Source organism: Hordeum vulgare, chromosome 2H (genome assembly GCF_904849725.1).
Source record: "Hordeum vulgare subsp. vulgare chromosome 2H, MorexV3_pseudomolecules_assembly, whole genome shotgun sequence".
Classification (NCBI taxonomy): Eukaryota; Viridiplantae; Streptophyta; class Magnoliopsida; order Poales; family Poaceae; genus Hordeum; species Hordeum vulgare.
This window is the reverse complement of record NC_058519.1, coordinates 594,851,354-594,867,101: the sequence shown is the minus strand read 5'-3', so window position 1 is coordinate 594,867,101 and position 15,748 is coordinate 594,851,354. Positions and strand designations below refer to the sequence as shown.

At 44.2% G+C, this 15,748-nt stretch overlaps 1 protein-coding gene across 1 annotated transcript in view; it reads right to left on the bottom strand.

Annotated features, from left to right (window-relative positions):
* LOC123427554 (serine carboxypeptidase-like 18) overlaps nucleotides 1-12,838 on the bottom strand; it is a 47,648-nt gene extending 34,810 nt beyond the window's left edge. Inside the window, exons 1-9 of the mRNA XM_045111633.1 lie at nucleotides 12,567-12,838; nucleotides 12,319-12,464; nucleotides 12,152-12,228; nucleotides 11,938-12,060; nucleotides 11,733-11,835; nucleotides 11,493-11,530; nucleotides 4,105-4,206; nucleotides 3,931-4,014; nucleotides 3,731-3,821 (exon numbers count right to left, since the gene is read on the bottom strand). Coding sequence (XP_044967568.1) covers nucleotides 3,731-3,821; nucleotides 3,931-4,014; nucleotides 4,105-4,206; nucleotides 11,493-11,530; nucleotides 11,733-11,835; nucleotides 11,938-12,060; nucleotides 12,152-12,228; nucleotides 12,319-12,464; nucleotides 12,567-12,709 — 907 coding nt within the window. The 5' untranslated portion in view covers nucleotides 12,710-12,838. The remainder of the gene's footprint in view (nucleotides 1-3,730; nucleotides 3,822-3,930; nucleotides 4,015-4,104; nucleotides 4,207-11,492; nucleotides 11,531-11,732; nucleotides 11,836-11,937; nucleotides 12,061-12,151; nucleotides 12,229-12,318; nucleotides 12,465-12,566) is intronic.
* Nucleotides 12,839-15,748: the final 2,910 nt, after the last annotated feature.

Sequence of the window (15,748 nt, the reverse complement as noted above, 5' to 3'; positions counted from 1 at the left end):
CACTCTTGTAAAAACTGCGGGCATAACCTTTTTATTCTCCACATGGTAATCAAGTTCATTGAAAAAATACGAGAAACGAACTAGTAACAACTTGAGGAAAAATAAATCATACTAGCATAACAATGACTTGTTTCGAAGTTGCAAAAGACAACATTGCCTCATTGTTCTAACACTCTAGCCTACAACCTGCATCAACAATGAAAGACATGATCAAATTGAGGGAGAATGAAAACATTGAAGAAGGTCGGTATTAAAAAAGACAAGAACTTTATGTAGCACATTAGCTTTCGCTTCATCCCATGACGATCTTTCACCGCATGAAAACGGTTAACTATCACTTCATTGGGAATTTTGCTCAACAATTCTTTTTCTACATAGCAGATAAGGCTATGGTTCATAAAATCATCATTGATTTTGTTACGTAGAACGTTCTTCACAATCTTCATAGCTGAGAAGCACCTCTCAACAGTTGCAGTGGCAACACGCAAAGTTAGTGCTAGCTTTATAAGTCGGTATACTAAAGGATAAGAAAGATTCTTCTTTGTAGTCACCATCAATTCAGCCAGATCTCCAATATTATCCAAGCTAGCAAACCTTGTATCATGGGTTACATTATCCAAATAGAGATCAAGTTCATGCTCAAGGGCCACAAAATCATTGAAGTCATCAGGGTAAAAATGAGCCATTTTCATCAACTTCTCAACATTATAGTGACTAAACTGATCACTTGGACTCAAAGCTGACATACAACAAAGTAACTCGGAACTTATAACATTGAATCTGCCATTTAACTCTTCTACCAACATATCTAGGACAACAAAGAAACATTGTTAATGATGCTCATTGTTAATGCCGGTCCTTTGCCTTGTCTTCTTTGGATTCACATAATCATTTTCCATTTGCATCACTGAAATGCCATTCTTCTCACAAAAAGAACGTACCTTGTTCAGAAGATCATTCCAACCATGCTCAGATCTAAGATTTTGTAGCTCTCTCTTAGTGGATTCCACATCTGACATGGCATTAACAATATCCACATCCTTTCTCTGAAAGGTTTTAGATAGACCATTTGTTAAAGCAAATATAGTCATCATCATGTGTAGATAGAATGCAGAATCGAATGATTGAAAATATTTCAGAATCCCACAAGCTTGACGTTTCTTAATAGGATCAGTACCATCTTCCTCAACATATTCTAGCACTTTAGTCACCCAGGGAAACATCATTGACAAACCTACCAAAGTTCTGTAGTGAGAGTTCCATCTAGTATCTCCTGGTCTTTGAAGATAAAGCTCTTGATTTAACCCGGTTCCTGTAGCAATTTCGCCCTTACCAATTGCTTTCCTCACTTCTTCTTGATGGTGCTCCTTAAGTTTATCCTTTCTCTAAGTTTCTCCTTTCTCTTACAATTCTCTTCCTTTTAGATGGATCCCTAGGAAGCTTATCCAAATCAACTAGTTCAGGCATCTTGGAACTGGAAGTTGTTGATTTTTTATAAAATCTTTCCATTAGCTTTCCTGTAATATTACATTGCAAACTCTGGAGTGTTAAACAAAAATTTGTTTCTACTGACCTAGTCAGACAAAATGATAAATTACTACACATAAATTAACTAGACTAAGAATCTAAGATGCAACGAAAGAACCAGGTGGTCTTTATTAACTAGACGGTGGTCTTTAATATAGAAGCAACGAACAAAAAGTTTGAGATCAAAACTTATAGGAATTTACGTGAACTTGATGTCAATTGGAATTAAGAAATTGCAAGAGATGAGATTGTATTGCCGGCTTGCCGCTGCCCACTGCAACGTCGCGTGGAAGGTCGGGATCACGATGGCGGAAGCCGCGACGAAGGGCGACGGGAAGTGGGCGATCGCCGGCGACGGTGCGGCTTGGTGCGGTGCAATGAGCCGCGACTGCATACGGGATGGTGGAATCTGCATGTGTCTGGTATGTGCGCTGTAGGCCTGCAGAACATGAGTAGAGTATCGTTAGTGGGCCAATATTTGGACTTTAAAAAATACATACAGAGACAAACTGACAAAGAATTAGGCTTAGTGGGGGCAGGTTATTAGGCTTAGAGGGGGCACTAGTGTATTACAGTATGGGCTAGTAAGTTGCCGCAAAAAAACAAGTGGGGGCATCTGCCCCCAGAACTCTTAACCTAGGTCTGCCACTACGTAGTAGACATTATGGACCGCCGGCCAGTGAAGGAGCGCCATTTACCTGCTCATCGGTGCCGACGCATATCGGCGGGAAAGCTCGAAAGAAGGGAGCAGGGTGATGTGAGTTTGGACGGTGAGGAGAAGAGGGTTAAATAGGGGCCGAATCGGTGGGAGGTGAGACAAAATCCTGCTGCCAATTTTCGGAGACACCCACGAGCTTGCGCCGTCTTTGTAGTCGCAAGAGTTCACCGCCCCATCCCCTCCCCTGCTTCAGCCGAGTCTGGCTCTCGAGAAACTATCGATTCACACGTAGCTTTTGGGTCTGGCTCCGATGTACTTTAAACTTCGTGCCATGCACGCCAAACACTCTATGGGGGCAATTACACAGCTTGTTTCCTTTCCGCGTAGGCCTGATTGAAATTTATGCAGGCAACCAAACGTGTCCTTAATTTTATGGAAACTAGATGTACTTCTTTTGTAAACTAATACTCCCTCCGTCCGAAAATACTTGTTCTAAAGATGAATGTATCTAGACTTATTTTAGTTATAGATACATCCATTATATTCATTTCTAGAACAAGCATTTCCGGACGGAGGGAGTATAAGTTTACAAAGTGAGTACATGGTTTTCTTTTTGTACAATACAGACCACAATAGACTAGGGTTTTCCTTGTGTACAATACAGACCACAATAGACTAGAGTGGTTGATTCACTATCCAACGACTGAACATGGCGAAGCACCTCTCAGGCTCGTACTCAGGCGCCGTGTGACCACCACCCTGAAAACCAAATCCGAATGAGAACCGGTAATCCATCAATAACCACGCGCACCAAAAACTCACACAGAAAATGTTACCTTCACGGTCGCGAATGTCATGTTGTTGGAGTAAGCTACAGTGAATCTGCAAACCCAGGGAAGAGGAGGCAGAGCGATCATTGTGAGTGAGTGAAATAAACAGAGCATGCAACGAGAAGGGGACGACGACGAACCCGGCAGACTGGCCATGGAGATGCCATGCCCTCCAGTCGCGAGCGACGGGGAAGCCGAGCGATCTCACCCACGCCTGCGTGCCCAGGTGCGGCACCACCGAATCGTGGTCGCCGCTGCCATGGATACCAAGGAAAACCCCATCAGAATAACACTCAGATCTTTCAACCGATCCTGGTTTTCATGCACTAGTAACAGGCCAAAATATGAGGACCTGTATACAAGCGCGCGGTAGCCGTTGGCCGTAACGTTGCGGTGATACTTGATGCTGCTCGCGATGTCCCTGGTGTACGGGACGCCGCCATCTTGGCACCTCACCCACTCGTCCACGGTGCCGTCCCTGACGCCGAGGGCGTCCCGGGTGCGCTCGTCGTTGGCCCAGAAATACGACAGGTAGTGGGCGTAGTTCTGATCCATCGGGCATGCATGATCGGGTCAGTCCAATGAACGGGGGAACACATACAGGCATGATGCTGACTTACAATACAGTCAAGTGGAGGACGAACTGGCGGATGTTTCAGCCGGCTCCCCATTTTGATTGCAGCTGCTTCCTCGCTTAAGATCTTCCTGCCAGCACCAGCCGAATCGCCCGTCTCCGCATGCGGTCCAGCAGATGAAAAAACGCATTTCTCCCGCAAAATATGGGCCAACATAACTTCGGAGAGGAGCTGTACGTAATTGGATCATTTGGAACGAGTGTAACTTTGAGTGCTTGATCATATATTTACTTCATGTTTATGGACGAAATAAACGTTTTCCTGGCTGGCGTGTTCTTACACTATGGAAAGTACCCAGAGCTTTGGCACACAGCACGCTTGTAGGATTCTTGTAGTCTTGTCCTTGACAATGACCCAATATTGTCTGTATGAAAGAAATTTATACTATGATGAGTACTATTTGTCCCACAACAGTTTTGACGGGAATATAGTCGATACAGGTGAGGTTAATTACCTCATATAATTGATCTGATATTATACCAAATCCGTGAGCAAAAGGCACTTTGGAGCTTTCGTCGATCCTTTCACCTGTTGCCGGGTTACCTACTAGATAGCCCTGTTGACGACGAAATGAACATAAATATGGTGTCAGATATATTAACACCATCACGCTACGAAAGGCAGGCATTTTTATTTTGTTGACAAAGACAATATATTAATATGGTGGAGGTACCACTTACATTCGGCCTCTCCAACAGTATAATATTCTAAAAACATTACGGATGCATGCAACCCAAAAACAAAAATAAAAGAAGAAAAAACAAAAGATCCTGCTACAATGATCAATTCCTTATAACAGCAGCAGGAGCCACCATTAAGACAACACCCGAAGTTAAAATTCTTCACAAGGGATGCCTTCAAAAAGAAAATAATGCACAAGCGCCGTCGGCCCCCGATCATACATCTTAGGTTTTTACTCTAAAAAAAATCCACGCTCTCAAAAACAATGCCTTCAACAATGTCACTATCAGGCACAACCAATTAAGATCAGACCTTGGATTTTTAACTTGAAAGCTAAGACTTTGTACTCCTCCTGTACTGCCACACCCACTTACCGATGCTGCTACTACAAGTCACGAAACACCAAACAAAGTCCTCATCGCCTAGAAGATTTGATCCGTCATTACTAGGTCTCACACCATAGCCACCATGACCTTCTACGCTACTGTCTTCAGCATGGAAATTAAAATACCTACATGTCCATATTGTCAACACAAAATGAAGCTTCACGTCAAGACCTCCTAAAACCACACATGCTGAAATAGGGGTGCACATGATCAATTCCCATCCGATCCAGCAATCTACATGCGTCAAGCACCTAAAAGAGATGTTCGGCGAAAGGCATCCAGCAATCTACATGCGTCAAGCACCTAAAGGAGATGTCCGGCGGAGCCTTCCGGAATTCATCAAAACCCAAATCAAAGAGGGCCGACATCAAGCAACACACCGTCTTGGCCTTGGAAGAACCATAGGACGGCCTCCATTATTGAAGCACAACCAACACGTCCCTACACTGCCGGTCTGAATAGCGGAGGAGAACGCATCTGCGACGGCGCCTGCATGGACGCGCCACTCGACCCTGCCTTGCCGCTCCGACTCGTGACATGACATGATCCAAAGCACCACGACAACCAGAGGATGGAGGTGATGGTGGCGTGTGGTGGCTAGGGTATCTTCCTAGGTCGCCCTAGGGAGGCGGCTCAAGGAAAAGGCCTCAATGACGTGACCCCTTTGCTTAAAAATTAAGGGAGAGTGTCACTTCCCTGACCTCTGCACCAACTAAGCATGAAAACAACATTTGAAGCACGAGTACCAGGATTTTAATCTTAATTACGCATCAAGCCTAGTTTTCAAGGATAAATGTGTGAGTATCAGGAAAGTCTGTTCAAATCTAAATTCGCCTCCGTGAGAATTTGAGTTTAGGTGTTGGGTTGTACATACATTCCCCCAACTAGTTGAGTTAGGCTCACGTCCCAAAGACAGTCTTATACTGTTAAGAAAATATATAATTGTGTCCTCTACAAGCTATGAAAATATTGGAGGCACGGGTTGCTAAGAAGAGATTTTTTTTACAGACCTAACTATAGTTGATTAACAAAGTGTGCTTATTTAAACTGCAAAATGATAGATATGTTTATGTTAGCCATAATTTAAAATCCTATAGCGACTAAAATAGTAATATAAGCCGTTGACCGTGATCCACTTAGCCATAGTTATGAAGATCCGTCGTCTCACTAGTAGAAAAAAGGGCTTTGGTCCAGGGCCTGCAATCCCATTAGTCCCGGTTCACACATGAACCGAGACCTATGGTGTCACTGGTCCCGTTTCGTGAGGCTAGGGCGCCGGCCGGGCATCATGGGCCATTGGTCCAGGTTCGTGTCACCCCTTTGGTCCCGGTTTCATACATGAAATGGAACCAATAGGCCGGTTCCATACACGAACCGTTCGTATCCCCCTTTAGTTCATATCCCCCAGCTTCGGCCAGATGCTGACGCGTGGATGTCATTTGGTCCCGGTTGGTGTGACCAACCGGGACTAGAGTTCCTCCTGCCTGGACTTCCCGCAGCGGTCACGTGGAGCTTCTTTGAACCGGTTCATAAGCCAAGCAGGACTAAAGGAATCTTTAGTCCCGACCCTTTAATCCTGGTTTCAGAACCGGGGCTAATGGGTCTATGGAACCGGGACAAATGAGCCTTTTTTACTAGTGTCTATGTTTTGATAACTAAAAGATGGCATATCAAATTAAAGGATGGATACTTTTTGTTGAGTTTTCTAACATAATTTACCTTTACCAGTCAAAACCTCATGTACGGTAATCTGATATATTGATATATACATATACGTAGATAGCAATGCAATGCTTACAATATTTATAATATGGATTTTGTATTGTCTACGTTTCATGAACAGACATAATATGTGGGTTTTCATGCTTCTTTTTAGGGATGAAAACTAGGCAGAAAGATTTCGTCCATTCAGTTTTCTTTTAAAACAGAGCGTAAATACGCAATCGGAAGTGGAATTTAAATAACAGAACCAGACTGGATATTTTACAATAGAATGGAGATAGAATGTCGCTTTCTGGTGAAACTTCAACATGAAAAGAAATTTTAGCAAATGTACATGGAGAATATTATTTTTTTGAAAAACCGGCAGAATGTCTGCTTTTGCATTAAGAAGAAGAGAGTTGACTAGTTTATAAGAAAAACTAACCAAAAACCGATACATCGAAACACACGAGCCAACGACCCTCCCGCCCACGTGATCAGATTTGACACTCCACAAAATAAAGGTGCTCTCTGGAGCTGCCGCTCCTACTTGCCCGCTGACCCCGAGGCCGCGCTCCACCTGAGCTAAGGACGCCACCGTCCACACGGCCAGAATCGACACTCCACATCACTGTTCTCCGGAGCCACCGCTCCGACTTGCCCGCCGACCCCGAGGCCGCGCTCCACCTGAGTTGACGCCGCTGCCACCCACACGACCAGAATCAACACTCCACATCATTGTTCTCCGGAGCCGCCGCTCCGACTTGCCCGCCGACCCCGAGGCCGCCCTCCACCTGAGCTGACGACGCTGTCGCCCACACGACCAGAATCAACACTCCACATCACTGTTCTTCGGAGCAGCCGCTCCGACTTCCTCACTGGCCCCGAGGCCACGCATACTCTTGGCGGACGATGAATCCGCAAAGTCACCCGAGCCACCACGAAATGACGAAGGACCTGACCTCCAAGACGTCGTCCCCAAGAGGAAAGCGATGATATCGCCGGTGACGCCCGCTCCGACCAAGGTCGAAACTAGGGGTTTCACCCGGAGAGCGTGAGACCGAGGTGACAAAGGTGGTGAAGGGGCTCCCACGACGCGCCTCCAAGGAGGGAACGACGTCCTAGTACGCCGTCGACGCCGGCAACGACCGAGGTCTTGCAAGGCCTTCGTCTGGAGCTCACCGAATCCATCGTCACACCAGCCTGCCCAGCAAACCGTCTCCGGGCACATGCCGACCGTCCTCGCCCAAGCCGCCAGCTCAAACATCCAAGGCAGCTCACCGCCGGCAAAACCTACCTGCTGCACCCACCACCATAGCCCACCTCGCAGCACAATGGCGTCGCCGGACTGCCAGAGCCACGCCCCCAGACCAGCCTCCACATGCCACCACCCCAACTCTTGCGAGGCCTAGGACAGCAACGCTCCTCGCGGCCGTACGCCAAGCCCACCAGTGCGCCGCCACCGCGTAGCCGTCCACGAACCGCGACACACCTCCTCTGTCGCGGAACTGTAGGAGCTAGCCGGAGCCGCTACAACCGGGCCAGCCACCACCACAGTCACGGCGCCGCCGCGCCGTCATCCAAAGTTGTACCTCGCCGCCACCACCATAGCTTCCCCCGCCGAGGGAGGGGACCCCGGCACCCCGCACGCCCCACAGGCGCAGCCCGCCGGAGCGGCACGTCGGAGTGCCTCAACAGCCAGATCTGGGCGTCGGGCGCCAGATCGATGGTCGCCGACCTTTGCCACGCTCCGCTCGCCAGCCAGCTGAGGGAGGGGGTGAGCAATCACGCCACCATGCCCGGGGCCGCCGCCACGGCTTGCTCGCGCCAATGAGGCGCGGCCGTCGGCAGATGCGGGCCTTCGACCGGGGCCGAAGCCACGCGACGAGGGCCCTCTGCCGCGGCCGTCCACCGAGGGTTCTTTGCCCGTCAGCCTCCTCCGGTCGCGACAAGAGGAGCGAGAGAGGAGAGGGGAGTGGGGGTGGCGGCGGCTAGGTCATCCCCCCGGCGACGCGATCGAGCGATCGAGAGATATGGCGACAAATTTCCACTTATCGGCATAGTCCATTCCACCCGAGCACATATATACTTTGGAAAATTCTATCGGCACAAAAAAAATAATAATCCCCCCACCCCAATAGTCTTGTGTTCCTTGTCCTCCCGACTACTACGCACGTCCCAATCACATTCTCTAGGCACGCTAGCTGGCACACCTCCTTGTCTCCTCGTTGGTGTGCATTTGAACTGTTTTGTTATTTTTTGTGTATTTTTATATATGGTTGTCGCGTTTTCTAAATTTTGGTAACCTTTCAGTTTCGTATAGCTGCCCGCAACAGGTTTGCTTTGTATTCCATTTTGGCAATCTTGCTTCGTATTTTTGTTTACAAGATTATCATCTATGTTTTGCTTTCGCTAACAAGTAGATAAACAATTGCAACAACACTTGGTTCATCTGTTTCCACTCAGTTTTCATACCCACTGCTTAGGAGTTTTCACTCACTTTTCATTCCCATATGTGACCATGTGACACACATGTGGTAAGCAAACTAGTCAAAGAAACAAATCTCCATCCATGACAGCAACACGTACCTTGACGGGACACCATCCTTTTGTTGGTTTCCTTTATATCGACGTACTTGTGCGGATGAATACGTGTTACCTACTTGGGTTGAAACTATAAATAGATACTCTTTTTCTTATCTTACCTACTAATAAAGCAAATATTGCTTCTTCTGTACGTCATTCAAATTACCCTTAAAGTTGACTAAAATTACCCACCAATGCCACCTATAAATCATAAAAAACGTTTCAAACAGGAAAATCTCCGGACTGGACCGGCCCATGTAAGAACCTCCTATATTACGTTCTGGTGTTGAAAAAAGATGCAGCACACCTGTTTGGGCCGACTCATGCGTGGGCGCCTGTTTTTTTAGTTTAGTTTTTTTATTTTTCTTTTCAGTTCCGTTTTGTTTTCTACTTTAAATAATTTACAACTTCAAACAACTTTTCTCAATTTTAAGAAACTGAGAATTTCGAAATAAAATATTCAAAAAAACATAAATTTTTTTAGAATTCAAAAACTACTCAGGAGTTTTGAAAAATGTTTGCATATAAAAAAATGTTTAAACTTTGAGAAAATGTCCATAAAATAAAAAAATCAACGATTTTAAACAAAAGTCCGTGTAAAAATCTTAAAAACGGTTCGTGCCTCTGTTTTTAGTCTCATTTTTTATTTTCATTTTTCTGTTCCATTTTTTAGTTTAAATAATTTAGAACTTTGAAAAACTTTTGCAATTTATAAAACTGGGAATTTTGAAATAAAATTTTGAAGGAAATATGAAATGTTTGTGAATTCAAAAAATGTTGAGGATTTTTGTAAAAATATTCGCATATTCAGAAAAATGTTCATAATTTTGAGAACAATGTTGGTGAAAACAATAAAAGTCCATGATTTTGAAAAAAAATTTGTGTGTTATTTTTTGAATGCAATTGAAAAAATTGTTTGCTAATTCAAAAAATGTTCATGCATTTCAAGAAATGTCCTAAAATTTTAAAGACATAATATGATCAGCATCATTGAAGATTATAATTGTTTTTCTCCCGTTGCAACACACGGGTCCTTTTGCTAGTATACCTAAATAATTATATATGAAAGAACTAGACTAGTTTTTTCCAATTACAATTATTTTGCTGTAGAAAAAGTAAATGTGATGTGTATGTGTTGCTGGCATGGACTGGACCCATGATATAAGCTAATACCCTGACACATGGTGCCTCAGGGTAGTTGCCATATCAAGATTTGCCTACGGTATAACGGCGCCCCATAAAACTAACACAATAATGAATGAAATCTTTTGACACGAGCAATAATGGCAAACAAATCTGTGGTTGGATGGTTAGGGAACAGTGGTATCCCCAGTTCTGGTCAAATCCTGATGCTTGCATTATTTCTGAATTTATTGCAGGATTTTCGGTGATATGCTTTCAGTGGGAGGGGACGTTCCCGTCGACGAGGAGGCGCCTACAGTGACTTCGTAAATCTCAAGATGATATGCCGGCTTAGTCTTTCGAAGGTGCTCATATGGGTAGAATGTGCGTGTGTGTGTTTATAGAGATGAGTGTATGCGCATGTATATGAACATTTTCGTTTATACTATGTTCAGGAAAAAAAAACATACACAATAATGAATGCATTATTCCATATTCTCTTGTTTAGAATAGTTTTCATACCCACCGCTGAGGAGTTTTCATTCCTATCTGTGACCATGTGACACACATGTGGTAAGTAACGCAAACTAGCTAGTCAAAGAACATGACAGCAACACATACCGTGACGGGACACCATCCTTTTGTTGGTTTCCTTTATATCGACGTACTTGTGAGGATGCACGCGTGTTACCTACTTGGGTTGGACCTATAAATAGATATATTCTTTTTATACTTAAATAATTAAATTTTAAAAAACTAAACTAGTTTTTTCCAACTACAATTATTTAACTATAAAGAAAGTAAATGTGATGTGTATGTGTTGCTGGCATGGACTGGACCCATGATATAAGCTAATGAACATGACACGTGGGGCCTCAGGGTAGTTGCCATATCAAGATTGGCCTACGGTATAACGGCGCCCCATAAAACTAACACAATAATGAATGAAACCTTTTGACACGAGTGGTGACCCATCCTAAACATACACAATGATGGTAAATCAATCTGTGATTGAATGGTTAGGGGACAGTGGTATCCTCAGTCCATCAGGGTTCAAATCCCGGTGCTTGCATTATTTCTGGATTTATTTCAGGATTTCCGGCGATATGCTTTCAGCGGAAGGAGACGTTTTCGTTGACGACGAGGCGTTTACGGTGACTTCGTAAATCTCAAGATGATATGTCGGCTTAATCTCTCGGAGGTGTTCATAGAGGTAGAGTGTGCATGTGTGGGTCCATAGGGATGAGTATATGTGTGTGTATATGAGCATTTGCGTTTGTATTATGTTAAAAAAAACATCCACAATAATGAATGTATTATTCCATATTCTCTTGTTTAGAATAGTAGTGAGGGTTACGGTAGGTACCTTGAGGTTAAGAAGGGGTCTCCTTCCAACTTCATTACCTGTAGGGATGAAAGCATAAAGATGACACCGTCCTTTAAAAAAACCATGAAGATAGAGTTGAACTCAGCTAGTACCACTTTTTTTTTTTTCATTTTGAGATGGCTTACCACGTTTACCTAGTGGTGAAAACAGCAAAATCAGTCGACTATAAACGCATGCTCAATGTTGGATACGTGGAAATATACAGCAAGCTGTCCTTACCTTCGGAAATCTTTTGTGTGATGAATGGTACAATTTTTCCAGCATACGAGTCTCCCCCGATGTAGAGGGGACTTGATAGAAACTTGGGGTGGTCGCCGATCCACTGGACAAGGTCACGTGGATAAATCAGTGAGGAAGGTGCACCAATTCATGCATGGCAACAAATGTGTGGATGGGAGTGGCTAGGTAAGCAGTCAGGTATCACCTTGATGAGGAACTCATGGAGCTGCAATGAGGTAGATACTTCCCCGACATGGTAGCCTTGGGGTCGTCTTGAAAATGAAAACCCTGCCCCAACCGGTGTATCAACGAAAAGGATATTCGCCACCTGCAGTGATCAGTACAGCAATGAGCGTGGACATGTAATATGGCTTAATTGGCTAGCTGCAGCCTGCAGTGTGCGGAGCATGACCGACGACCTTCGTCCATGAGTGCGGATTTATTTCCAGCCTCGGTGTGGTGCCACTGTATGGCTCTACGACGAACTTGACAGGACCTGCAGTTGCGGTGGACATGTATATGAGGTAGACTAGAGGGTAATGGCGAGTCGCTTGCGGGAGGATGTGAACAGAATGAATGTATATACCGATCTCGAAGGCGAGGCCGCTGAATACGGTGCAGTGGTCGCCGCCGGTGAGCCAGAGGAGGAAAGGTGCGTCCTCCGTGCCGGCCTCGGACTCGATGAAGTAGTAGAACAGCTCCGTGCCGTTGTCCTCGTCCACCTCCACGTACCTTGTAGAGTTGTAGTTGAGCAGGAGCAGCAGGTTACATAACCTACCGAATGGAGCCGATCAACGAGATCCGTAGCTGAAGAACAAAGTGGGAAATGGGTACCCGGTCTCGAGGTGGAAGGGGAGGCGGCCCTGGAACCCGGGGAGGCGGGTCACTACCTTGGAACTGGAACTGGAGGCCGCAGCGGCGCCGGCGAGCTGCCGCGTGGTAAGCACGGCGAGCAGCAGGAGCAGCCGCCCGACCATCGTACGAGATACTAGTAGTGTAGTGGGCAGCCGCTTCCGTTTGTTCTGTGCTCCTTAATCTCTGTATAAGAGGCCGAGAGAGAGGACGAGGATTCGTGGCTCTGAGGTGATGTCCCCCTGGTATCCCTCGTTAGGCAGATTTCCACAATAATAATTGTTATAGCCGCATACCGGCTGAATACAATCGGTTGATACGTGGTGAGATGGGCCGTTATTAATTTTTTGTTGTACTCTTAGACCTTGTTTGAAACTATAATAGATTATGATAATCTGAATTATGAAGATAGATTATATAATCTGATTTATAAAAATAATCTAGTTGAGCAGGTTTGAAGGTCAGATTATATAAACTCTAATTCAGATTTTACATTGCATAATGACATGACTGCCCTCTGTTTTTTCTTTAAAAGAGAAGGGTGACGGTGACAGGAATGTAATTATCTTCAACTTTATAAGGGTAATGAATCATTAGCAATTCATAATTTAATTTTAGCTGGGGTAGAGTAGATTGTAAGTTTTTAATAATCTATCTATCTAGTTTTTATAATTTATATCATAATCTATCATGTTTAAAGACATAATAGATTATAAAAATTAAATTATATAATCTGATTGATTTTAAACAGAGCCTTAGTAGTATAGTCTAGGACAGGACATTTATTTCGCGTCGCTGGATTTCAGTTGAGACCACTCCTCGTATGACTTAATGTCCGCATAGCGATGGCCATGTGATATCGTCTAACAAGAACAATAATTAGATTTAGACAACCATTAAATAAAACACATCATGTATCCGTACATTAGGGTAAGCCAATTAGACACAACACATGATCTATTCGTACAGAATGCCCTTCGCGGCTTTAATGATTAGACTACTATTAATGATTAGACTACTAAGAAAGTAAGAATGCATGATAATGGTTGGTTCATATGTTAGAGCAAGGAGATGGAGTGACTTGAAATGAGGAGGAGGATAGTTAAATACAAGGGTGTGGGGCTTCCAGGTGGCAGATGTGGTGCAGAGAGTGGTGGCTGTGGAATTTGGGTATGTTGTGCACAACATTCATTTACGGGAGTGGACTAGAAAAAAAACATAACTCATTATAGATATGATCTGAGACAAGAATGTTAATTCATAAAAAACTTGGGAGCATAATTCTGTGGGAAAAGCAAGTTGGCTGCAAGTTGTAGTTAAAAACAGTTGGTTGCAAGATTGGAGAGAACAAAACATAATGGAGAAAAGAAATGTAGGTGAGATGTGAAATAAGCTGAAGATTACCAAGTGGCGATGATCACATTTAGCACAATTAATGTATGTCCAAAATCCTAGGCACGTGACAGTAAATTCATTGATCATAAACTAGTATCATAGGTGAGTAACAAATAGTAGTATCATTCATATGTTACTTTTGTACGATACTACCTTCATATTGCATAGTATCATACGTGATCTCATTTATTGACATGCATGACACATAATAGCATAGCATTTATCATGTTACGGTATCTACCTATGTTACTTTAATCCTCTCTCTTCTTTAATTACTTGTCACATCACCATGTTTGCTAGTCCCAAGACTATGTTACTAGCTATGATACTCCCACTATGACCAGCCTTAGTAGACGGGATGACACGAGTATTAATTTCCAGCTTACATGGAAGCATAGATAATTGTCAAGAGAAGTTGGGCACACAAATTCAAATGAAATTTCAGTTTTTCTAACAAGAAAATAACATGTGAGCTGGCAGATAAAATGACAATCCGGTGAAAAAAAATAGAATAATCAAATATCACAATCAACAAGCACATATATATAGGGGGAGGGGGGCGATTACACCACAGGAACTGTACTTTGGTGCTACCTGAAACGCTAACCTAATATCAGATTAACACTTAACATGTATTAAGCGGAGAAGCTCTAGATGGGAGCTCAAAATGGGGAACGGAAGAAGAGGAGAGTGTAGATGAAAGAGTAAGTGTGGGGTGGGTGGAGTGGGCTGACCAGAGCTAGATGAGTTAATCGTGAACATAATATCTTAAGTGTATAGAACACCTTCTATCCCACTAGTGGGACCGATGGACATGCATATACACGGTGATATGTTTGCCGCAATTAAGTGATACGGAGGACTATACGCAGCACACGTACTATACATTTTGAATTTAAATGCAATTGCATGGTGGAGATGTAGGGGGTGCAGCACCTAGGATCCCCGTGCAATTTCCCCGAAAGAGATGTATAAGATCAACTTTAACCGGTGAACCATTTTTATGTCTTTTGTCACCGTGGACAAAAATAATGGCTCAACACAGAGACCCATATTTATTTCTTGTCTACTTTGTGTTTATTCAGATCTATTTTAGTCTTAAATTTAGGTCATATTTAGGTTAGAGGCGGACATAAAATGAATGTTTTCTGTGTCCTCTTCGTCCGCTGCATGCGAGGCCTGGCCACTGTAACAGACCCATCGCTCTCCCTCCTCGTCTTTCTATACCTCCTACGCGGCCCACCCGTGCGCCCACTGCTCCCTCCATTGGTCGGCGTCCTCTAAGAGCGTGAGGAGCTCGAGCTCCAATGTCGCGTCGTGGCGCCGCGCGAAGTGTCACGCTACTCGTGCATCACATTTACAGCCGCGGGGCGTCGCAGAGCCTCGCCATCCAACCCAGGTGTGTTTGATGTTGGTTTTGAACCGTCAAAACCTTCAGGAGCACCATGTATGTGTACGTGCAAAGCTAGCCAATCAAGCAAGCAAGCACCTTGATGGATTTAGCAGCACACGCACTATACGTGTGGATAAGGTTGATTTCCGCATGGGCGTGTCGCTCCTGAGCTTTTTAGTGCTTTTTGTTTTTTCTGATGCTACAAGCAACACCCCTAGGGTGTCTTTTATACACGTCCACAAGGGACTATGTAAATAGACTAGGACTAGGTATCCTAATACTATTAGGACTCGGTTTGCATTTCTTTCCTGATCCTACATGAGCAACATGATTAACTTCTACATTCACCTCCTTAATCTTGTTGCTTGACTTCACT